We start from the raw sequence: 25,332 nt of genomic DNA, 5'->3' as shown, positions 1-25,332 counted from the left end.
CCCCACAGTATACACACATCTACACGTGTGTCACACGGGTGTAATCATCAGTTGGTGCGTGCCTGTGTGTGTGTGTGTGTGTGTGTGTCTGTGTGGTTATAGGGGGTGCTGAGGGAGATCTTGGCCTCTGGTTTAAGGGTCAGAAGATTCTGATCAGTGGCAGACTCCATTAACAGAGGGAGAGAGGATGGGAGGGGTTCCATTGTTCCACCAAGTGGAAAATTGAGTCTGTGTCACAAACTAATCAAATCGTACCAAAGGTGAGTGGAGGAGCGTAGCACACACAAACCCGTACGCACGCACGCGCGCACACACACACACACACACACACACACGTATTGCTGACAAGTATCCAGGCCACCTTACAAAGTCACTGAAGATGTGCGCTGAGCAGATGGCTCCAGAACAAAAGTCTGCCGCGGCGTCAGTGTCAGCCTCAGCATTCACATGGCTTTATGTCAGAAATCAAATCCTGAAATCATACAGGGAGAAATAAGACACAACCCGTGGGTGCCATGTGTCTGCTGAAAGAAAAAGAAAAGAAGGAAAGAACTGACTGCTGTAGTAAAACCCAGACGACTTATCTCAGATGTTCAGATGACTGGACGTTTGTTTCTGATTACATCAAGTGTGTGCGTGCATTTGTGTGTGTGTATGTGTGTGTGTGTGTGTGTGTGTGCACTCGTGGGTGATTTCTGCACATGGTTCAACACGCTGCTTTACGATGCTCTTTTATGGAGTTATTGCTTTTTCATCCCAGGCTTGGATACGTGACATAGGACTGTGGGTAGCTGGTGTGGCTGAGCATCTGTGAAGGTAAAGACGAGAGCTTCCCATTGGCCAGCTTCACACGTCCCAGCTCTGCTCTTCTGTTCCTGCTTCACACCAGTTCATCCATGAACTGCAGAGTTCTCCCGGCTTTAGGAGGGGTGAGAGGGTTGGCTTAGCCCTGACAGCCCTGTTCGGGTTTTAGCTGGTGTCCTGTAACTTCGACCGCCACGCCCCCACCGCCCCCACCTCTTGTGTCTCTCAGCGCTACGAGGTTGAGGTTTTAGTTTTGGATTGAGGGTCCTTCTTGCCGTTCTGATGAACTGGCGAGTCACTAGAGGTCTTGGGCGTTTTCCTGGGCGGGCTCTGCTCAGCAACGTCATGTAAAGAGGGCTCCCTGTACATGGCCACTGGGGAGAGAGAACGGTCAGAATCAATACATTTTTTAATATTTATTTATACTTAATATTACAGTATTGAGATATACAAATGCAGATACACTAAATCCTTCATGTTTTATTAACAATAACTGCAGGCAGCGTAGGCTAATAATAGAAGTGCATCTTGATACTGTAGGTCAGTGTTTCCCAAACGTATTTCCTGGGGACCCATATTTTAAAAGTCACAAACCTTTGCGACCCAAGTCAATAGACATTATTCATAAACTCCTGGGAAACATGATGCGAGACGACCCCAAAAAAAAGATCTCTAGCGATCCACCTGAGGGTCGCAAACCAGTCTTTGGGAAACAATGCTGTAGGTCACAGTGTCATCTCTGAGGACCTGAGAAGTGCATTTGCCCAACTTCAGGCGTTGAGGTGTTACCATGGCAACGAATGGCAAAAATATTCGACACCACTTCTCTTTACGACATTTGCTTCTGATTTTTTCTAGAATGTACGTTTCCAGAGGTAAAGCTAACTACATCAAAGATGTAGGTGTACACAACCCCATATACAAAAAGTACACATATACCTGGTACTGTACTAGTTCATCTGCAGTACATCTTTATCTAGTATTTGTTCATATGAAGCAAAAATATCCATGAGTATTTTTTAGCATATTTTAGCAGCTTCTTTTTTACACTACAACTCTATTTTAAATTATGGACATAATGCATATGCAGAGCAAATGTGAACCAAATGTACTGCAGTCCACATTAGAATGTCTATTCATACACTTTTAGTAATAAGCTTACAACAAAAGTGAAACATATTTAGTTTGGTAATGCTGATCCTTTAATTGCACACAAGAGATGTGGATCTATCATTTTGAATGCTATGACACCGAGGTGCTGTTGCTATTTTCATTCCTGATTAATAGGAGTCACACTGAGGTGGAAACACTTACTTGTTTCTAAGCGATGTTCAGGTCAATACTTTTAAATGGAGTGACTTTTTTACTCTATATAAGCATGTCCAGTTGCGTGTGTGGCAGATGTGTGTCTGTGTTGGCAGTTGTTATTTCTGCCAACACAGACACATTTTATTCTTCGTTGGAGTCAAGCCTGCTATGAGAGACTTCCAAAACCCTGGTCTGGTTCTAGGACAGGGTTGTTTTGTCGCCTCTGTTGAAGCTGATGGAAGATGTTTTGCTTTCACTGAGTTCTACCTACTGTAGTACTTTAAAAATGTACTTAGGGTAATAATGGTATATTTAATAAAAGGTCTTTAAGGATGAAGATCATGTGGCTCTACTTCATAGAGTTGCTGATCCATCCCATCTCACTGCCTTGCACTGTGAGGCAGCTGTCTCACCTGAAGTTGAAGCCTCCACATGTTCATGCTGGGAAGGAGGTCGTATTTTAAGCTCAATGTGTTTTCGTTTTTTAGTGTCTTCAAAAGCCATGTTCAACGACTGCAAATTATGAGAATAAATTAATGGACCCTGAAATCGACGCAACACTTACGCAGATAACGTGTTAATTTTAACAGTACTGGTATAATGTTAATTAGCATTTTGCTATTCTAGCATTTTGCGCCATTATCAGACATCCTTGTTAGGGCTGCTCTTCTATTCAGTTCTATGGTCAGTGTGTTCGTTCCAAACTGTAGCAGTATATACAGTAGTACAGTTGAAGTACTGTGCCGTACTTCATGCTCTCGCTCCAGTGTCATACCTTCAATGAGTTTGGGCAGGAAGTGAGCAGCTCCCTTGGTTTTCTTCACCCGGTTCCCCTTCATGACCTGTCCGTCCCGGTTGATGCCGATGTACCACGCCCGTCCTGACTGGGTCTGTCTGTACAGGATGGACGAGTAGGTCACGTAGTAGTTCTCAAACACACACTCTTTGAACTTACACTCCGGCGTGAAGTGTTCCTGAAATACACACACACACAAAAAAGAGGGAAACAGCGCCCACGTCAGGTCAGAGCAGCCTCAGAACCGTCAGCCTTTTTCGGAGCGCACGTCTTTTTTTTTTTTTTTTTTATCTGTTCCATTATTTATATATTTACTCCCCAATTTTGCAGGGTACAGCTGGGAATGGGAGGAAATGGGCGCAACATTTCATCGTGACAGGGAGTGTTTGCCGTTGCATCAAGAAACAGCCTAGAAACACACACGTGTGTGTGCACGAAGACACACACATACACAGAGGGGCATCCATTTACTCACAACAGAACAGAGTGGTTCCAGAGTTTAGATGCCATAACTCAGCTGGTTCAGTTTACCTGTAACAAACAACAATCAACCGCATCCTTCACCCCCTCCACAGTTTAATGACCTCGCAGTCGGCCTTCGACTCGAGCAAACGTAGGCCAAGACACACACACACACACACACACACAACTGTTCATCTCCACGTTAGACAATATGTCAACACCAGGACACCCCTCCTCCCTTGTTCCCCGCTCATCTCTCTCTTGTTACAGCTCTCACATATTCCCTCTCGATCTCACATTCTGCCTCTCCTTCCGCACTCGGCTCCCTCCACCCTTCCGTCATTTGGTAACCTTGTCAAGGAACAAACCAATTTGCAGGATTGATTTGGAGCCTTGATATGACGGGTGAGCAAGAAAAGGCCTGAATAAGGAGTTTGCGTTCTCTTACCCTCCTCACCATCTGCTCTGCACCTTCTAGCTCTTCCTTTTTTTTTTTTCTTTCTGCTCGTTCGCCGTCGCGGGCGTTGCGTATTCCGCCACTGCCTCTTTTAATTGTAGCTCGCACGAACAAGGTGATTTCATTGACTGCAACGCCCACGCTTTAATTACATTTACCACTTAGTTAAGCCAGCCGTTCTTGTGGCCCGACTGTTAACTAACTCTAATAGCACAGTCGGGAAGCCAAAAGTCTTGATTGTCTGCAGAGGTGTCCTCAGATTACTGTTATTATTTCTGTTTGCAATGCAGTCAGATTTGACTCCCACTGCTCTCTCTCTCCCGCTCACTCTCTCTCTTTCCACACACATGTATCTCGAGAAGGACTCCCTCAAAGTTCTTATATCCAACGTTTGCCCCACGCCATGTCTAACCGTGTGCGTCTGTATCATTATCATACCACGGTGCACTTGATTAGTCATTATCTACCTAGGAGACCAACCACGGAGGAGACACAAACTGTTAGACACTACAGCTAACATGATGTAAAAAGAAGAAGCAGCATGTGTTTTGTTTTTGTTGTTTTTCTGATTGTAATGTTTATGTGGTAAAATACTGTTAGAATTCAGGGAATAAACTTAAAGCTGAAATACTGGAGAATTAAATAAAAATCAGACAACAAATCACTTTCTGCTTCGCAAAATTTGACCTAAGATACATTTTTTTTTTTACATTTTTTAAAAAAAATTTTCTGCAGAATTCCTCTTTTAAAAACAAATATACAGTCACCATTATCCCTGCAGGGCCATTATTTTCATTGGACAAATGCGTTGAACAGTGCATTTTGACAAACAAAGAAAAGTTGAATTTGAAATGTATTTTCTTTAGTGTGTTTCAGCTTTAGTTTGTTGTTTTCTAGTGTGTTTCAGGTTTAGTTTGTTATTTGTTTATTTGTTTTTTTTTTATCAACTACTACACATTTTAGATGGCTTTCTTTTGAATTCCAGCAAACCCCACTTAGGTTCACCACCCAAAGGTTGAAAAACACTGACTTACTGTTTCTATCAAAAGTAAAATCTGAGTAGTTTTGCAACCAACTGTAAGTAATTTGGCTCTTTTCCATCAGTTTTTTCATCATATTTTAAGGTGTGCAGATCGAATGTTGATTGTTCAAGGATTGCAAGGCCTGTGTTGCATGATTTAAAGACACAGTTATTCAGGATTAAATGACGTGTATATTTGGTTTTTTTGTTTTTTCTGCAAAAATACTGAAAAAAACCCACATTAGAACAGTAGTACTTTATTTAATATAATACCATAAAGATGATTTCTCATTCTAAAGTGCTGTTGAATATTAATAACACACAGTTTTTCAAATGAATGAATGCTAATGCACATGAACACGGCGGACAACAAGGAGCAGACATGAACTAAATGTAGTTTTCCATCCAGAGTATTTCAATTCATTGCATCTTGTAAAATATGCCGTTAATATTTCATGTCATTTGAATGGGTGTGATGGTGCCACACTGACTGAAATCCCCGGCAGCATCACTGACGATTTGCATGCAGGTTGTTCACCTCATACATGAGAGGAGAAATGAATGCATTCTTTTGCTGCTTTTACATCTGCGACTTTGGTAAATTATTCCCTAAGAATTGATTTATTATACATAAAAAAATAGATTTCAGATACCAAAGCATCAATTTTCCTTCATTTCAGAACACCATGTTTAGACGTGCAGTGCCTTCTCTGTTCAGCGGGTGCTGCTGTAAACACATAGACATTTCCAGCCCCTGTCACTAATGCCGCCGGTGCTGCTCTGAAATAAACTCATGATCACTCACCGCTACACACTGAGTACTGTGTTAAAATCCACTGCAGCTCTCCAGTCATTAAGGGAGACTGGAGAGAAGTCCAATTTTTGGGGCGACTTCAGCTTCTAACAACCTCCTGAGCTTGTTAGCAGCTGGAACTTTTGCTTGCGCACACAGAATTTTTTTTTATACATTTTTTCCTTAGAACACGGATCAGAAGAAGTCGGATGGAAAAAGTGAGGAATAAAAGGATTACTACAAGGTTAGGTAAAAAAAAAAAACCTTTGTTAAACTTGATGCAGTCCTGTTGTGGCAAACATGTAACATGTCTTCTGAGCGTTATTGGGGGGACCACACACATACACACACAAAGTGGTGACTGATGAAGTTGCTGCAAACCTCATCACTCAAAGACGGATGTGGGAGGGGGACTAGGCTTGATAACAGGGAGGAAAGAGACTGACACGAAGAAAAAAAAAGAAGATGTAGAGATGGATAGTTTACCAGGATTATTCTGTTCATCCCTCAATGACACATACACTGAGCTGCTGTCTCATTTCCATCCGCTGACACCTAAACACATTATTCATCCCTGCTCAAAGGCACATGGCTGACATTGTCCACTGAGCCTCCCATGCACTCAGCTGGGAAATTGATTCCACGTAAGACCTCTGTGAAAAGTCAATAGGCATTTTTGCAGCAAAAAAAATTCCTGGATTAGGCTTTGATTGGACGAGCACAGCCAGGACACAGTAGAGAGAGGAAAACCTATAACCACCTCACCAGCTGCCTTTAGGGAACCACGGTTTGATCCAAAGTCTTCTAGTTACAGACACTTATCGACTACATCAAGGAGGGAGAATTATTTTATAAGGTGTGTGTTGTTGACATGGCGTGCAGGTGTGTGTTGTGTCGTACATCTGGCCTTTTTTTCTCACAGAGCAATGTTATGGTGTCTCCTGTACAAGCGGTTATACTTACAACTAATCTCGTCATTTATTGATAATAAAAAAAAGGAAACTGATGTGCGGTGACCTGAGATGCTGTGCGTCTGTCATTTTATCACACAGGGCTCCCAATTTATGGGGCGTGTCCCAAAGGGGGTACAAAAAGGCAAGGACAGATAAAGAGGTTTTTGCTCTTCAGTTTTTCTTTGTCACAGAGTCATGGCATTGCACTGATTTCTTAAGTTTTATTCGAGTCATAGAAAGGAGGTGGAGATAATCTGATCATTTTTCAAAATAAAACATCGATCGGAATCAGATGTTAAATAAAACAGAAATAATGTAAGTTATGTATTCTTTCTGTGTGGCCCGGCACCAACTGACCCACAGACTGGTTCCAATCCGCGGCTTGGGGGTTGGAGTTCTGTGGCATTCAGAAGCCAAAGTAGAGAATGTATGTGTGTGGAATGTGGATGATTGACAATAGTCCTATCTCCAAAAGAGGGCACTGCTAGAAAAAAAAAAGTTTTGGACCAACTGTGCTAAGGGTTTGCCATAAGCACAATAAAAGTTGTCTCTTTCTTGAGCTACTTTTGAGCTTCTTCTAAAATTCTGACAATCCAAATATTCTCATAAACTCCACAGAGAAAGTCCAAAATTAGAAACAAACAAGTGACCTTCTTTCTGTGAGGCAACAACTAAAGAAAAAGCACCGACATGCAGCCCACATCATCCCGAAAATGTATAAATATATATTCGACGCGTGACTCGTGTCGTGCCACGTTGAAGACTTTATTGGATAAAAGTATTTAACTTTGCACGTCACAAATCACAGCATCTGCTGAGACGTGAAAAAACCATATTCGTCAACTGTTCGTCTGTCACCTCACATCTTCAGCCTCCCTCTCGCTGATCTCCACCTTCTGTCTCTCCACTCCAGTCCAATAAAACAGAAAGTGTCATAAAAAATATCCTGCAGGGGGATTGCCGGGTTATAAAAATATATTGGACTGGCTGTGATTTGTGAAATGTTTTTCTTTCTCCTCTGAAGCATTTGCTTCAGTGGGGTTTTGTGCTCATCTGGGCAGATGTAGTTTCCGGTTTATGGCACTTAAATGTCACAAAGTATGATTTCTGGTATAATTGCACCGCCTCGTCCCATCAAAGGCATGATCTGGAGTTAAATTCAAAATGTAACCAAACCAAAGGCGAACCAGATTTCGATGGAATAGAGACTTTAAGTTTCCAGCAGACGCCTGTTTGCTAAAGTAGCTGATTACAGCCGGAGCGAACGAGCAGGGCACGTAAATGACTGTAATCGAGGACACGCAGCTGAGGAAGCATCACAGAAGCTTACAAAAATAATTATCTCAAGATGGAAGTAATTATCATTTACTAATTTATGCATGGACAACATGTGGCCCCACAGGCAATCGCTCAGCATTATGGAATAAAGGGCGTTTGACTGCTTTCAACAGAAACTCTGATTTTCTCACGCTAAGATAACAATGTTTGACGTGCAAAAATGATATCCATTTGGTAGGTCTGTAGCACCGGTGATGCCCAAGGTAGGGGGCGGGGGCCCCGGGAGGAAGCAGAGCAAATGCCAAGTAATCAAAGTATGATTACTTTGTCTGATTACGGGCCCATACTGGGGAACTCACACCACTTCACTTGGAGAATGTGTAGCAACTACCCAGACCAAGTGTTGCAATATAAATATATATTAGTGATTAAAAGCAAATTCATCCATCGTAATATAAATATATTAGTAATTAAAAACAGCTCAATAGATTGTAAAATAAATATATTATTTATTAAAAACAATTTTATCTATTCTAATATTAGAATATTAATGACTAAACATTAGTAATAACATTAGTTCATCCATTCTAAGATAAATAAGAGTGATTAAAAAGGGTAATTAATAATGGAGATCGATTAAAAATGGGGTAATTAATTAATAATGGAGATCGATTAAAAATATTTTTAATTTCTTGGTTCTCATGTATTTTCATCTAGTTCATACGTGTCAAACTCAAGGCCCGGGGGCCAAATGCACCCCACCAAACCATTTTGTGTGGCCCGCGAGATCCTTTTTAAGTCCATGCAGCAGTTTCTTAAACTATGAAATTAAAGTTTTTTCTTATAACGCAGCAGTGAACAATATTTGTAGTTTGAATAACTAATAATCAATTGCAGAAACATGTATTAGTCTGTGATGGAGTAGTTCCATCTATACCAGTGGTCCTCAACCTTCTTTGTTCCAAGGACTGGTCAGCCAGTACCACCTGTTACTACAGACTGGTACCAAGGTGCTGAGCTGATTGAAGGATCATTACATTTTCAAAGTAAAACATCGTTTAGACTCTATTCTGTTTGTATCAGTAACAAATAATTTTTAACTATTGTCAGATTATCTTTAAATAAAGGAAGAATTGATATTGATTGATATTTAATACTTCTTTTAATGGAGTAAATTAGTAAAAATTAAGTACAGTTTTTCACTGTGTCCCTCTGTGGCCCGGTACCAAATGACCTATGGACTGGTACTAATTTGCGGACCAGGGGTTAGGGACCCCTGATCTATACAGTCTTCCCTTTACAACCGGCCCTGCAAGCGGAACTGTATTGCTGATGTGGCCCCCAGTGAAGGACCCCTGATGATTCCTACCAGCCTATGGAGATCTGATATAGTGATGTTTGGCAGATCATGGAGACATCAGTTGTAAAATCTAGCCATTTGCCGAAACACTGATGCTCACACTTGAAGGAGTGGAAGTAGAACAGAGCCCAAACACCACCATCTGGCCACTCGGTTCACGTCAACCTACATATATTTAACATCAAAACGTGTCTATTATTTTAATAGCTTAGTGTTATATGGAAAATATCAAGGTACATTTTACGCATAGAGGGGGGTTTTATTAGATTTTGCTTTCTTAGATTTACATCAGAAAATGGGAAAAGATTTAACGTAATAAACATTGGTAGCGAAAGGCTCTGTCAAACTAAAAGGGCAATATTTAAATATGACTTCTGCCCGGGTTAAACCCCAGATTTAGGAGTTTGAATAAAACCTTGATTTAATACCGTAGTGAAGCTGCTTTTAAGGTTGTTCTCAAGGTCAATGGCTGGCAATTAAAAGTGACGTGGACTAATGGGATAAACTTTTGGTCAAATTGCTGACTGATATTCCACTGTCATGACATGGCCTCCCCCACCCAAAAGAAGGCACTCACACACACACACACATGATTACACCTCCATGTGTCTCCACGTTTGACTGTGCAGGAGGATAGGCAAAAAAAGTGATAAATTAGCGGAGATGTAAAACCATTCACACACACACACACCCGCCTGCGAACATGCAGTGTAATGAGAACAGATGGAGACGGTGCAGGCAGGTGAGCAAAGGTGAAGAGGGAAAGGAGGAGGAAGGGATGTTCTCTGCGTCTCACCTTGACTCTGCCAGAACTTGAGTGTGCGTTTGGGGATTTTCCAAAGGGAACCAGAAATAACCTCTTGTCACCTTCCGGCTCCCTCCTTTAACTCCTCCCTTTCTCTCAGTCTTTAGTTCTCGCCTTCCTCTAAATTTGCCTCCCTGCAAATTTTTTTTTTCTTCGTGTCTGCTTTTGTCACCACGTCAGCGGAGATACACTCATCCCTCTCGCTCACTGTCTGTGTTTGTGTGCGTGAGAGAAGAAGCAGAGGAGGTTAGTCAGAGGTAAGGAAACAAGTGTGCTGAGTCTAACGGAAAGAGAAAGTAGGTGAGGAAGGTCAGGGGACAGGAGATGACAGAAAAAGTGTGTGTGTGTGTGCGCGCAGGGAGAAGGGAAAAGCCTGTGTCAGCCATCAGCTACGTTTATGCTAAAGGTTTTGTTATGTTAGATTTTTGTGTTTTGCAAAAGATGGAACATATCACTCCTACATCCTCCTGCTCATATTTATGGCCTTATTAAACACTGTGTTATCTGTTTAAACTGAAACTGACACTGAAACTCTTGAGTGCTACTTTTTTTAGCATCAAAGTTATGCTAACACTACAAGACTGTTCCCTTAGCAACCATATCAGATGTACAAAATTGCCGGTTTATCCCAGATACATTTATATCTTTGTCAAATAAGATAGCAACACAATTTTTTTAAATTAAAAATGAAAATGAAAATAAACATTTCAACTGTAAAATACAGTTTTTTCTTAAGCCTTTTTAGAGCAGAACTTGTTTTTTAAACAATTATGTGAGAAAAAAATGGCTTGGAGGTTCCTCAGTCTCTCAGGTTAGTAGTTTTTGGAAAGAATGTTTTTGTTAAAGACTAAGACGTACAGGAGAGAGATGGCTCTTGGTCTGTACTGTACCCATCAGATTAACCAATGGTTACTCTTTCTGTGGTCAGTATTTTAGCTCATATTAAAGAATGGATTTTATTTTATGTACTCACAATAAATACAATTTTATCTTGGTTGTTCTGCATTTGTAAAATTTGTAAATTTGGCTTTGTTTCTCCTTTTTCTTCTCTAGATGATAACCAGTGTGCTAGTTTGATACTCTGCCCATGTTTGAATGCATGCCTACACCCGAAATGCTCAAGGTCAAAGTTAGAGTATGATCTCAAAAGCAGATTATTTGTAGTTCTTTGTTTATCTTATTGTTTACATCAGATTTGCAATTTGAGCATGAAGTACTGACTGTGATGTCCAAAGTATATGCTCCATTACGATGTCTTTACCAGGATCTCAATTACTATATTTTCCGGACTAAAAGTCGCACTAGACCAAGAAATTCATAATAAAGAAGAAAAAACATATATAAGTTGCACCAGTGCCCTCTAGCGGTTTTTGTCAAATAAGATAGCAACACATCTTCAGCAGTACAGGAGTAGCAGACACTAGTACATGAGCCTAGAGTGCCCTCTAGAATTTTCAGCAGTACAGGAGAAGCAGACACTAGTACACAAGCCTAGAGTCAGTAGTACATGAGCCTAGAGTGCCCTCTAGCGGCTGTCACTGTAAAAATCACGAACATGTACATTTTTAGTGGCACAGGAGTAGTAGATACTAGTACACAAGCCTAGAGTGCCCTCTAGCGGCTGTCCCTGTAAAAATCACGAACATGTACATTTTTAGTGGCACAGGAGTAGTAGATACTAGTACACAAGCCTAGAGTGCCCTCTAGCGGCTGTCAGTGTGAAAATAACAAACGTGAAATTATATATTTTAATATATAAGTCGCACCCGAGTATAAGCCTCAAACTCAGCAAACTTCAAGGATGAAAAAAGTGTGACTTATAGTCCAGAAAATATGGTAGCCAATTACATCAACTGAAAAGCATAATTTGCTTTCTGATGATAACTATCATGAAAAGGAAGAAAATACAAAAAAAGGCCCATTCTCCAGCGTCACAAAGAGCAGCTGCATCTAGAAAGAGGCCATATGGACTGCGTGTATCCATCTGGCCGTACACTTCCTGAACGCTGCACACCCCCTCATCATCGCTCTCTTGTCTCAGTCACCTCTGAAGTACCTTTATATACTGTATCTGATCAAAACACGTCTCGTCCTAATTCCCCAACAACTGCATCAGGTTAAAAGATGCACAGATTAAAAAGAAATACCTACAAAGATGTTCAAGTCCAAACATCAGCCAGTCACTGATATTAACCTCACCTATCCCAACATAAAATGGCCTATTGATGCAGCGCTCTGCTCTGGCTGTGCCGTGCTCCTTGCCGACCAGGATGTCACAGAGCGGCTCGGCAGAGGTTAATGGCGGGGGGGAAATTCCTTGTCATGGCTCCATCGTCTGGCACGCTGGGACCCACTTACCTGTGGGCACCTCCTGAAAATTGCTTTCTGATAAAAATAGTGTTCAGCTGTGGACCTGGCCCACTTTATTAGTTGTGTGCTCTGGAAAAGCCCCGGGGTAGAGAGACGGAGACGGTGGTGACAGAGAGAGGAGTGATAGGGATTGTAGCTGGGAATGGAGGGGCAGTGTTAGGGAACGCAGTCAAAGGTGTCCACACACACACCAAGCCAACCAACCGGTACACACCCACGCAGTCCCCTGTGCAATTTAGAAACCCTGACACTATCCCACAAACACACATGTTCAGCCAGGTATAAACAATCTGACAGAGGCAGACATAATTGGGCCAATACCTGGAACCGTTTCTAGCCAAAGTCTCTGCAGTTAACATTGGGAAAGTTGGACAAAGTAAAACTTTTTCTCTGCCGGATGACTTTGTGGATTTGCGGTTGGAGGATAAACGAACACAGCTCTGGTTGTGACCCACTACTGCAAATCACTGATGGGAAGCAAGAGAAGCAGGAAAAAGAAAAAAAAAAAAGCCGTTTGTTTTCATGGGCTTTTAAGGAGGACATACAGACACGGCCGTCCACTGTGTAATTACAGATATAATTACAGTGTAGGAGGTTCAGTAAATATAGTTGTTGCGCAAATTGGTTGTAAGGTTAATACGAGTCGTGTAACTGTGCATATATTTATATATTTAATATATGAATAAATATATACAATATGATAGATATTTAAATCATCCCAGAGTCTCTGCACTCTCTAGAATACATTTTTTAGGGAGTTGCTGTTCAGACCGAGGATGTCAAATTCAAGGTCCGCCACTTCTGGCCAGCTAAACCCCCACATGCGGCTTCACAACTAGCTGTTAATGATAAATACAGTATGAACTTGGGTTCATTTGTTTTTGTTTCCACTAAAGCAATGGTTCCCAAACTTTTTAGCCGTGCACCCTCTTCTATATCCCAACAGGGTTGACACACCCCCAATTCCCCACACACACAAAAACAAACAAACAAAGAAAAAAAAACACAACAAGCTTTCTTATAAAGGCAGCATGTTCAAATGAAATGTTTACTTTTATGCCTTTATTGTGAAAAGAAAAATCCTTCTTAAGAACACTCCAAAATCACATTTTTGTACTGAACATTGTCCACTCATGTGGCCATCTGAATTAACTGATGGTGGCAGCAGTGACCCTCAGTTCACTCGAGTGTGAGACTCCTGCTTTAGACCCTTTCTTTGCCGCAGTACTGCTGTTGACCAGCTGGTGCCATTATTATTCGATGTAAAAACAAAATACTACCTACTTGACATTTCTGGGCCTGTTTCTATTTATTATTCGATTTATGTAAAAACAAAATACAACCTACTTGACATTTCTGGGCCTGTTTCCTATATAATATAAAGACACATTGAATCCATTATGGGCAGCAGTTAGTGGGGGATTCCTGCACTAGATCCTAAATGCTGGTTCTCATACAGTGACTCTGAGTAAAACAAATCTGTTTTATTTTAAATCTGAGTCTCCACCCTCAAAAGAAGGAGGGCGCCCTACTTTTTGAATAATCTGATTGAATCCATTGTACCAGGTCTTTAGAAAGCCCGGCAGCAGGGCTTGTTAGCAAAGGTAGTTTCCCCCCTTTTTGGTGAGATGATGAAATGTACACTCCTGCAAACAAAATGCCAGAGGCAGCAGCTGTCCTACCACCAGGAGAATAACAAGAAACTCTGAGTTAACAGTGTGTTCCCACTGACTACAGCAGTCAGTTTGCTTGCCATAGCAGTTCACCAGGGTGTCTAATTTCCGGTTGGGCAGTAATCTTAGAGAATCAGGTTTTTGTGATGATTTGGCCTCTTTCAACATTTTTGCTTCAGTTTTGCCTCCTCTCCTGTCTCTCTCTCCTCTGCTCCTGCCTTCCCTCCTCTAAGCACTCCACTGGGGACTCCTACTTAGACTCCTGGAGGCACGGGCTGCTATATAGGGAGCACCTTTGCTCACATGACCAATGTCGCACAGAGTAAAGGACGTTGTAGAACAAGAGAAACAAGATATTGTTGGGTGGGAAAAAAAATGAAACAACAAGAAAAAGGAGAACAGGCAGAATGTGGGTCACTGAGGAGGAAGATGACTGGGGACGGAGTTTCACATCTAAGTAAACAGCTGACACACTTACAGCGAGACATGCCCGTGTACGAACACTTCTACCGTGTCTTGAAGCTCACTATATTACTCTGAAGTCTTTAACCTGAGTAGAGCTGTTCTTATAACTTTGAGGCTGTGAAACCGCAATGCCGCGTCTAACAGATCCAGTTAATTAGGATGGATGGTCTTTGGTTATACCCAGAGTTACCACATTCATCATCACACCGTGTTGTGTAACACTGAGCCGGTCCCTTCTCCGTCGAGACTTGCAAGAAGGAAGTTTGTTCTGGGGAAAATGCGCGGAGTTAGCTTGACAGTTTTCCTGCACGGCTTTTGCAAAGTCATACATGCATGCAGGACGTACTGCAGTACAGGCTGTTAAATGTATCACGTACTATACGAGAAGGTGCTTCCAGTGTTTAAACAAAGTACAAATGTACTGTTGTAGAGTACCGGCGGAGGAGTATTGTTTGGAGGTGGTACTTCAGTTAAGTTAATTAAGGGGTCAAATCAACAGCACAACAAAGTCCAGTGATCTAATTAGTTACATCTTCATGTTTCTTTGCTTCTAATGCTACTGTGGGAAACAGAGGTATGTGACGACCTGAATAATTCTTAATATAAGGTCCTAATACTGCCTGGATAGTTTGTTTTCATGTTCTTTTTCATCTCTGGCAGCATTCCGTCTATTCAACTTTCAACTGAAAGTGTTGGAAATTTGTAGTTTCTAGCCAGATTTCACCTCTAATTTGTAGAATATCTCCCCAGATCTTTGCAAAACTCAACTGATGTTTTAATTCATACTAACTACTAACTCTGTCGCTGCTGCATTTTTGCACTCATTGACTCATACTGTAAGTGAGGCCTCTTTGTGTAGAAGCACTCATGAAAATAAGTTCATAGGTAGGTAATGTCTAAAAGTGTATTGGTGAGAATATTGTATCTTTCGGTTTAATATTAAGCTAAAGTTTCCTTTCCTAATGGTCTGCAGGTACAGGCGTTATGAATAGGTAATTTCACACAGCTGCACATCCATTATTACTTGTGGTAATTTACCCATCAGCCATCAGTTAATGACCCGCTGAGAGGTGTTGGTACATCAGGAGTTCTCTTCCTTCACTCAGTTTGTAGTACTTTACCTAGCAAATGGACTGTTAAAAAAACATTAGTTTAGCTGAAAGGAAATTACATTTTATAAAAATTACTTTAAGTTGCTGCACATATTGTACATTCAGCACCAGCAATAAAAATGTCAGAGCAAATAAATATAAAGTATGGTTAAACATTTTACTAATTAAACACTGTGGAACGTGTTCTGTTTAGTTGAGCACAAAGTGGAGGAATTGAAGAAAGAAACTCACGAAGATCTTTATTTTTGTTTTGTTTTGTTTTGGAAACCATCTGCTGCCACTTTGTGAATTAGCATTTGATTTCCCTGCTTTTCAATGCCAAAAAATTATATGCACAAAATAAATAATACCTTTCAGACCAATTGGGTGACACTGAGTCATTTTCAGTGGCACAGCTGACGATCTGTGACAGCACACTAATGTGCCGCAGCACAGTGGTCAGGAATGGCTGCTTTACACCACCAGGAAAACAGTTTAATTTCCTTGAAAAGCCACTCTCCATTGGTGGAGCTGTTGTCAACATACATCACCGCGATTGGCACGGCTATTTCAGAGCAATGAGACAAGTGATTTGACTTTATTCCTCCCCACACCCTCTGATTTATTGTCTCACTCCACTAGCACTTACATTTATGCCGCTGCATCTACACTAAGAAACATTGTAGACATTCACAGGGTCGCTTTAGCCCGACTTGAAACTTTCTGCCTGTAGTGGCAGTTTTAAATTACTGCCGCGAAGTTAATAGGATAGAGAGTCAGAACCCTGGACAGCTCCCTAAAACTGCCTCTTTGCTGTAGGATCAGCACCTTGGAGAGCTCCATATCACACTGTCCTGCAGCGCACACATTTACAGCAGCCCCTCAGCAGTTCTTGTTTATTTTGGTGATGTTAACATTTGAAATGCACTTTATTATGATCAGCTGACGGCAGCCTAACTCTATTCCTAACTCTATTCAGAACAGAGATTTTTTTTTTTTAAGCAGAGGTAAATATTTTAAATAAAAGTTCAGGAATTTTCATAGGGTTAGATCTTATAAACAACTTGGTTACATTTAATCTAAAATCTATCATTATTAGCAGAGCTTACCTTGATATTCCCCAGTAAAACTTAACAGTCACCACTTCCTCCGCCTCGCACTGTTTTGGCTGTGACAGTTTGTCTGAGCTAGCATCTCCGCGGAAGACATCGCATAACATCTCTTTATGGGCGTCTGGGGAGCTGCTTTAATTTATGTCACAATTCAAAGGAAACGCGCTGCACTACAGACACAGTCAAAACAAGAAAGAGTTGCTTTAATACCTCTGAGTGCTCCCCTCATTTCTGAGGGTTATGTCAGGAGGAGAGAAATGTCAGAAGGTAGAGGTGACTTTGAAAAGGGGACAGAGGAAGTGAAAGGGACGGCAGAGAGGAGCGGAGAGGGAGAGGACAAAGATAGGACAAGGATTGCTGATAAGAGACACATTAAAACAAGGATGTATACTGCGAGTAAAAGGGGTTCATAGGGTGACAGGAAGCAGGGGAGGGGGGGGGGGCATGGAGGGGCCAAGCAAGGTTTGCTCCCAACGGAAATGTAATGTTTACTATGAGTCCGTTCCCGTTGGGCCATCTTTCTTCCTCCTCCTCCTCCTCCCTCTCCCTCTGATGATGCCGACCATATTCAGCACTGTTTGGTATTGCTCCCGCTCAGATACAGGCGGGGCTGTCAGTCAAATTGTCAAGCCATGCTTTTTACCCTGAAGGAGTTTGAGAGGGCCACGCTTTGAATACAGATTCACACACATGAATACACATCACTAACATTTACATTATACATATTAGTAGGCCTGGAGTGTTCGTTCTGTAAATAGCAGCAGTTATTTTGTAAATGTGAGCCGTTGCCTGCGAAAAATAACCACGGCTGTGCTGCACATTCTGATGCTTTAATGCAGATAGGGCCAATGCTGTAGTGTGACTCACTCCCCTGTTCTCCTTCTCACCTCTATTATCATGTTGTTTCATCCTACTGAAACTAGAGGGGCATGTAAGGACAAAAGGACAGGGGCTTCACCATTTAGCCCGTCACTCCCACTCTCTTTTTTATGCATCCACTAACAGTTTAGTGGATGTTGTTTGTTGTCCAAACTTTGTTGTAGTAACTCTATCATTTTACTCTGTAAAATCTGTCATTTTATTTTACGATGTTAATTAACCTCATCATTCACTCATTGTATTTGCTTTAGTGACTCTTTGCTGTGTATTTTTGCTGTAAAAGAAACTGAGGCTTGTGTAGTATTGCTGTGTGAACGCCTAAGTGTTTAGAGAGTTTACCATACTCGGTGAATGATCAATGATTCATGCAGCAAGAAAACCCCTCCACGGCCAGCTGAAGTACTTTGAGAGCAGTGTGGCTCTGATATTTTAAACGCACCACAGGGACTTCTTGAGGATGTAAAGCATGAATGCTCCGCCAGCTGAGTCATTAAATTCAATCTTCACCAACTACAGGATTGCCTTTCTAGTCTGACCTCTGACCTCACAGAGGTGAAAAGAAAAGGGAATTTCTGAATGACAAAAAATGCTTATGGGACATGTCGTCTTGCAGGACAGCAGGTCTGCTTGGTTGCTTTGGTTAACCTGCTGTGGTTCTCTGTGGCTAATTTAGCTCATACCTCACTTAGTATAACATCAGTGTAATAGTTCTTGGGAAACTATGTACTAAATGGGAACAATTGAAGCTGTCCCCTCTGTTGACCTTTTATTGAATCATCAACCAGTTATTTAGAGCTTCAAACTCATATCCCCACTTGTCTTTTTCATTCAACGACTTCGTTGAGATTGAGCTGAAGTACATTTGCAAACCATGCATTTTCACTTTAATCTTTTTAACCTGTGCATATAGTATCATTAACATCAACATGTTTTGCTTTGAGATAGGAAAATAGGAAAATAAAATGTGCACAAGATTTTAAGAATTGTGTAAATAGTAAATAAAAGCTGTATAAGAAATACATGTTACATTAAAAAAAAAAGATTTTTCACGTTCAGTGTTATCTTTCAATTCTTTTAGTTTCATTTAGTCTTTAGTCTTTTAGATATTATCCCAGATTTTTCACGTTCAATGTTATCTTTCAATTCTTTTAGTTTTATTTAGTCTTTAGTCTTTTAGATATTATTATAACAGATGGAAGTGCTTCAAACTGTAGTCACTCTATTCACACGTATACATTATACAGGGGGTCCTTGGTGTACGACGTCCTCGTCTTATGGCGTTACATCGCCACATCCCCTACGTATACGTTTATTAAGAAAGTCTTGTTCCCTCAAAAACAGTGGTATGCTTTTTACTTTTTTCTTATTGGCTGACCTAATTGCTATTGGCTGTGACTAACTCCATGTCAGAGCAATAGTTTTTCTCACCAACAGCTTCAGTTCTCCTACATATTTTGTGAGATGTAATATGTAATTATATGTAAGATCCGACTTACGGCAAAAATTCAGGTTGCAGTGCTGCTAGGAACCTGAGCCGGACCTAAGTTGAGGACCTATTGTATACTGTGCACTCCATTTACAAAGTGCTAGCTCTTTTGCCACATGAAACCTGGGGTTCTGTATTTCCCAAGAATCCATTTGTAGCCTCTGTGTCTAGCTCCTCTCTAAACATCAAGTGTCATGATAATATGGAATGACAGGATTTTGAATGCCTCCCTGTCAAGGTGGACGAGCTGTGTCTGTAGAGGAAGAGGAGGAGGAGGAGGAGGTGGACGTCTGTAGAGGAAGAGGAGGAGGAGGAGGGGGGATAATAATATAATATAATGCCAATAATTCTGAACAGAGACATGCATTTAATAACATTAATGCAGCTGATAAATGAAGATTAATGACGGTTCTGGAGAAACTACTTTTCTCTTCTCCTCTCAGCCTCTCCTGGCAAACACAGCTGGGACAAGGTGCTTCGTTTTCAAATCCTTTAAATAAGTGTTGTAATTATCTGCCTGTGTGTGCGAGGGGGAGCATGGAGTCCAGGAAAGATTAATGTTGAGCAGGAGCCGGAGCCCCGATGCTGCCGAGCCTTCCTTATTGTTGGGAAATGAATTGGAAAACACCTCTTCACTCTGGTTAACCTTTTCGCACTGACGCTGCAGGGAAAAAAACAAACTCTAATGTCCGTCTAATTTATCTTCTTAAATCTCGGCTACTACAAATAAACTGCCTCGAACCCAGTAACAGTAGGATTACATGGTTAAACAATACTGAAAAATGATGCAATGATGAAGCGAGGTGAAGTCTGTCTGTCTCCCTGCTGTGATCACACTCACCAGTGTCTCTGTCGTTAGTCTAACTTTAGTCACCTGGTGCCCTGGGTGTGTGTACCTCCCTCCCTCACTCTGTCCTAACTTTAGGCACCTGGTGCCCTGGGTATGTGTACCTCCCTCCCTCACTCTGTCCTTGTCAGGTCATTGTGATTGTGGAGTGTTAATGGTCCTGCATTTTTTGTTCCAGCATTCCTGTTCCTGATTCCTTGTCTTCGTTGCTGTTGTTTCTACTTGGTGCTGTTCTGGTGAGTTCCAGTTAAACTGTTTTAAATACATCAACGTCCTTCACCTGATCAATGTCTCTCAAGCGCTGCATTTGGGTCCGACCTTCACCAATATGTAACACATCATCTATTTCTTTCCAAATTTTTAGTCTCTGTTTAAATAAATATGGATGGAATTCATGAGAAAACAGCAAAGATGAGTATATGCTGCCTTGTTTTAATAGGACATAGTGGAAATAAAAAGATGAGATATCTGGTTTGAAACTCACGGTAAGACTTTTTGGACAACATATTAAGGCTGAATATTATGGACATCCAGAATGAAAACCCAAGGACGCACAGTGAGAACTAGGGATAGCTCGATCCAATACTCGGGATCGATATCAAGTTTGAACTGTGCGATCTGACACCTAACCCCTATGATCAACTTAACTTTGTGCAACCTGCTATAGCAGGGACACTATCGCCTCAACAACTGCAGCACGCGTGATGCCGGAGGAAAGGTGTCGGATTGATATCGGTATCAGCAGATATTCCGAGTTGCAGTATCAGTATCGGACATGAAAAAGTTGTATTGAGTCATCCTTAGTGAGAACATTACAGGGAAAGAACATCCATTACTGCCTAGGCTCGAACCTCCGATACACTGGCTGTAAGGCTAGTATGCTACCCACTCTGTGGCCCATGGCTGATCACAATAAGACTAATCTGGCTAATATGTCTCTGTAAGCATTGCCATCTCTGTAATATATGTGGTAAATTCCCATGATGTTACAAATTTGAAGGTTGCTCCTTGTGCGGTATCTAAACTGCTGGTTAATCCGTAATAACTGAGTTGGGAATAAGAGGAGAGTGACATCATGATGTTTTGTTAGCAACATGCTAAAAATGAAGCAGATTAGATTTAAACTTGATTTCTGTCATAGTTGAGTCATTGGTCTGCTGCATCTGCTGGCTGATTGCATTGGTAATTAATCAAATTATTTTTTGTTTGAAAAGCACAGTCAGAGTGAGTGTGATCCATTCACAAACTTTTCATTTAATTCTACAGAGAGCCCAGGCAAAGCGCCTGAAGGTGGCAGACCTCTGGCCTGGTTCCATTTCGAAACTCTGTAACTACTTTCCCTGTTTTCTACCTCCAATTAAACCCTTGGGGTAATGACCATAAAAAGTGCCATCCTCCTCCGCTCCCTGTCTTTGTATTTGTACATAACAAGAGCAGAACATTTTGATTAAAAAAAAAATGTTGCTCTTCTTTCTCGTGCCCTCCAATATTTCTCATCACATAGCAGTTTCTCCAACTGCTCTTCTCCCTGTGGTTTTCCCTGAGTAAAAATGGGTCACCTTCCCTCTGTCAGGAGTGTCCCCAGCAAACTTTCCCCTGAAATTTGTATGCATTTGCCTGCCAGGTTTTTACCATCAAGAGGAGGGAGGGGGTCCAAGCTGTGGAAAAGTCATATTCAAGGACCAATTTTTCTAGGGCTTGTTGCAGGAAGGTTGATTTCACAGAATCACAGTGGGATTTAACTTCAGGTTTGTACTGTGGTGATTTAACATATTGGTCCAATCACTTTGAGGCGTCGACGGCAAACCTTCAAACTGCTTCATGTGTCGCGGTGAAGTGAGTTCTGAAGCCAACAGGCTTTAAACCTGGAAGGAAAATGAATTCCGTTGCCTATCGCTGCAGTTTGTCGCTAGTGAAATTAATCACCGTGGGTGTGAAAACAGAAGGATGTTAACATACAGCCTACACAGCAGGGGGGGTAGTTTTGTCTACGTTCTCTACCTGGCCCTTGTTTTACATCATTCCACCTGACAGAAACACGACACCTCCCGTCTTTGACACTGCCCGTATGTGTGTGTTCGTGTGTGTCAGCAGACTTTGAAGTGAGCGCATGATACACTTCAAACAGGATCACATAGACTTTGTCTTTTTTTTTTTTGAGAGGAATGAAGGTTTTTCTTTTCTTCCACCTCCTGACAGAGTTCACTCTGCTACCTGCTGCCGTCTGTATTTTACCGTCTTGTCTCCAACATTTCATGACCTCTTCATCGCAAAGCAACCTCTTAGAGTCATTACATCAGCAGGTGCAATCGTTGTGTAACTTAAATTAAAAAGTGAGCGACGTAACTTGTGAAACGCACGTTTGTGTTAAAATGAAAGCAAATTTACCAGAATAAAAGAGGGAATCTATATTTATAGGTAAATACCAACTTACTTTGGAATTCCTACAGCGTGACCTAGCTTAATTTTCGTAAATGAACTCACGTATTGTACATAAGTATCTCTGTCACACAGCTACACTTACAGCATGGAGCTATAAGGAAGAGCGAAAACTTCCCAAACAACAACACAAATGAAAGAAAGTGATTGTTCCACAATCCAATGTATGGTGTACAACTGGGGAACGTAAACAAAATTGTCTTCTGCGTGCATTGCGGCATGACAAAGTATTATTCCCTGTGCACGCCAACTAGTTCCCATGTGAACTAGATGAGTTTTCACAGCGTACGTCGGAATGATGGAACGAGACTTTCTAAATACATTTATTAAGCGACGTAAACACAAAACGCCCTCAATTGTGCATGAATAACAGGCACGCATTATCTATCAGTCTGTCCTGTACAACCGTCTTCTTTTTCAACTATAATACAAAAGTGGGTCAACAAGTTCTGACACACAACTGATCACTGTATTGTGATCTACAGTATATGCTCAGTCCAAAAACATATTTTGAAGCCAATGACAACATCAAATTTCAATACAAACTTTAAAAATGTACTTAATAAAAGGATTAAAGTTTTGTCCCCCCCCCACCCCTCAAACAGTTAGAGCTAGGGATGTCTGCCATAAACGTTTTGCCGATATCCCGATATCAACCGATACTGATATAGGCCTGGTAATACTTACTAATTATCTGTACAAACCACTGTATCAGTATGAGATTATTTAAATGAGATGCAATGCTGCCATCTAGTGACTTTCACTTTAATATACATCCGTTTATCCCCTAAACTATTTTTAAGGCACAAATCATTTCGCGAAACCCAGACATTGTGTTATCGGGTTTTTATTATCGGAGGAAAAACCGATAACGCTTCATACAGATACTACATAATTACGCTAATATCGGGCCGATATTATCGGACATCCTAGTTAGAACATTTAAAGGCAAATTCCATAAAACCACTTGCAGACGTTTGAAGACTTCAATGAGAACATGTATAGAGGTTTGTTTATTTTTGTGGATAAAGATATTTCCGTCCACTTCGGCTCGTATAAATTCTAATGCAAAACGTTGCTCAAAGGTCAGTGTGATATTCAGCAAAGGTCAGAAACATTCCCACTGGAGTTCTATCTGGCCAAATCTTGAGCCACATCTCGAAGGTGTACAGTGATATTACACACTTCTTGTATTGTGTACAAGGTGAAGCTGGACATAAAATGAAGTAAATAGTGGTGTAGCAGTGTTGGCTGTGAAGGATTACAGTGTGTGCTGACCGTACCGAAGTGTAGAGGTAGCCCTCGCTGTTCATGGCGACATAGAGACCAGTCTTGGTGCTCTGAATGGCCACTATCCTGAGACCCACAGGAATCAAGTTGAACTGCACTGTAAAAAACAAAAGAAAAAAAAAAGACAGGGAATCAGATAACAGGGAAGTTAGGACAGTCATTCTTCTCCTTAAATGATAGTTTTCCTTGTGGCGTAGGGAGACAATTGCTTTCCAGCTGTCTCCTATTTCATCCTCCCCGTCGTACAGTATAGCTGTCAAAAGCTCAAGTAGGAAACGTGTGAAAAAGAGAGGGAGGGATTATGTGAGGGAGATTTAAAAGGATCAAGTCTGGAATGAGATGGAGAGACAGAGGGAGTGATGGAGACAGAGGAAGAGAGAGCGCTTTGTGAATACAGTACATTACAGCAACATTTCCTGAGCCTGCTCTGAATTCACCCCCCCCCCCCCCCCCCCCCACCCCGACACGTGGACTTGGCTGAGTCGCTGTCTCTCTACTTTTGCATTTCTAACGTGTGCAGCGCTCTCTCCATGAATGCATTTTAACCCGACTACCAGTCTGATATAAGTGTAATGATATTTTTGATGTTCGACTTGGTGTTTTTATTATCGGTTATGATGTGATCGATGGAAAATGCTGGTATTTATGCAGCTATAAGCCGACCCCTGATTTGATGGTTATTTTATGGTGTTTCAAATTTGGCTTATACGTGAGTATGTACGATATGTTCGCAAACACAGAGCCATGTGTTCTTGTGAAACAACTCGATTTTAGTCATGCTCTGCCTGCAAAATAAATGGATGTTAAGTTATCAGATGGCAACAACTCTTTTTTTATTCACTATTAGAGGAAATAATCAGATCAGGTCAGATGGACAGGTTTATTTGAAACATCAGCAGTGAAGACTAGTCACACATCACCCCTCTCTCTCTCTCCCTCCCTTCCTCTCTCCCCCTTTGTCTCTATCCTGAGGGCCCTCATTCTATTTACTGGATCGATCGCTGCATCTCAAACACTTCAGTTTCGCAAATGAACAAAGTGTCACCAAAGACCAGTGGCTGGGATGATAAATAGTGAAGCACACAAATACACACACACACACACACACACACACACACACACGTTGCTTTCCTGTTTTCTGTGGAGCTTATGACCCCACATGACCTACTCCACACTGAGTGAGCAGCACCACACATACAGCACAGGGCTCTGCTCAGGTGTCTCTGCTTGAAAGCTGACTTTATTGCCTTTTCCTGAATTTTATTTCTACCAACAATATGCAGTATGCAGCTGGATATGAAGTATTTGCTGCCACTAACTGCCCCAGGTAGCAACTTTAGTAGCAGTGAATTGTAAAAAAAACAAAAAAAAACCAAAAAAAAAAAACCACCATGACTTTGGGGACTAAGATTTTGAGAAGAAATGTCTTTGGCGTACGGCTGAGCAAATAACTGACATTGTATGTCTCCTAATAAACGTTATATATGCAGTCACTTCAGCGCCATCTGCTGTGTGATTAAATACCTTTTCCCACTGCTCTGATAGAGCCATCGTCCATTAACAGGAGCTGGTCATTTTCACCCATTTCTTCCAATGTCTGTTCTGTGTGATATAGAACAAATGAGTTTTCCATCAAAATGACT

The 25,332-nt window shown here is 41.3% G+C and overlaps 1 protein-coding gene across 1 annotated transcript; it reads right to left on the bottom strand.

Annotated features, from left to right (window-relative positions):
* Positions 1-543: 543 nt before the first annotated feature.
* On the bottom strand, positions 544-24,128 carry fgf11a (fibroblast growth factor 11a). Its single transcript, XM_025059597.1, has 3 exons — positions 23,683-24,128; positions 2,888-3,086; positions 544-1,178 (listed from the first exon to the last, which is right to left on the bottom strand). Exons 1-3 carry the CDS (start codon positions 23,848-23,850, stop codon positions 1,036-1,038), a joined length of 510 nt encoding a protein of 169 aa, XP_024915365.1. The 5' UTR covers positions 23,851-24,128; the 3' UTR covers positions 544-1,035.
* Between the last annotated feature and the right edge of the window lie 1,204 nt (positions 24,129-25,332).

This window comes from Cynoglossus semilaevis, chromosome 1 (assembly GCF_000523025.1).
Source record: "Cynoglossus semilaevis isolate Cse_v1.0 chromosome 1, Cse_v1.0, whole genome shotgun sequence".
NCBI lineage: Eukaryota > Metazoa > Chordata > Actinopteri > Pleuronectiformes > Cynoglossidae > Cynoglossus > Cynoglossus semilaevis.
This window is presented reverse-complemented; position numbering and strand designations above follow the sequence as displayed.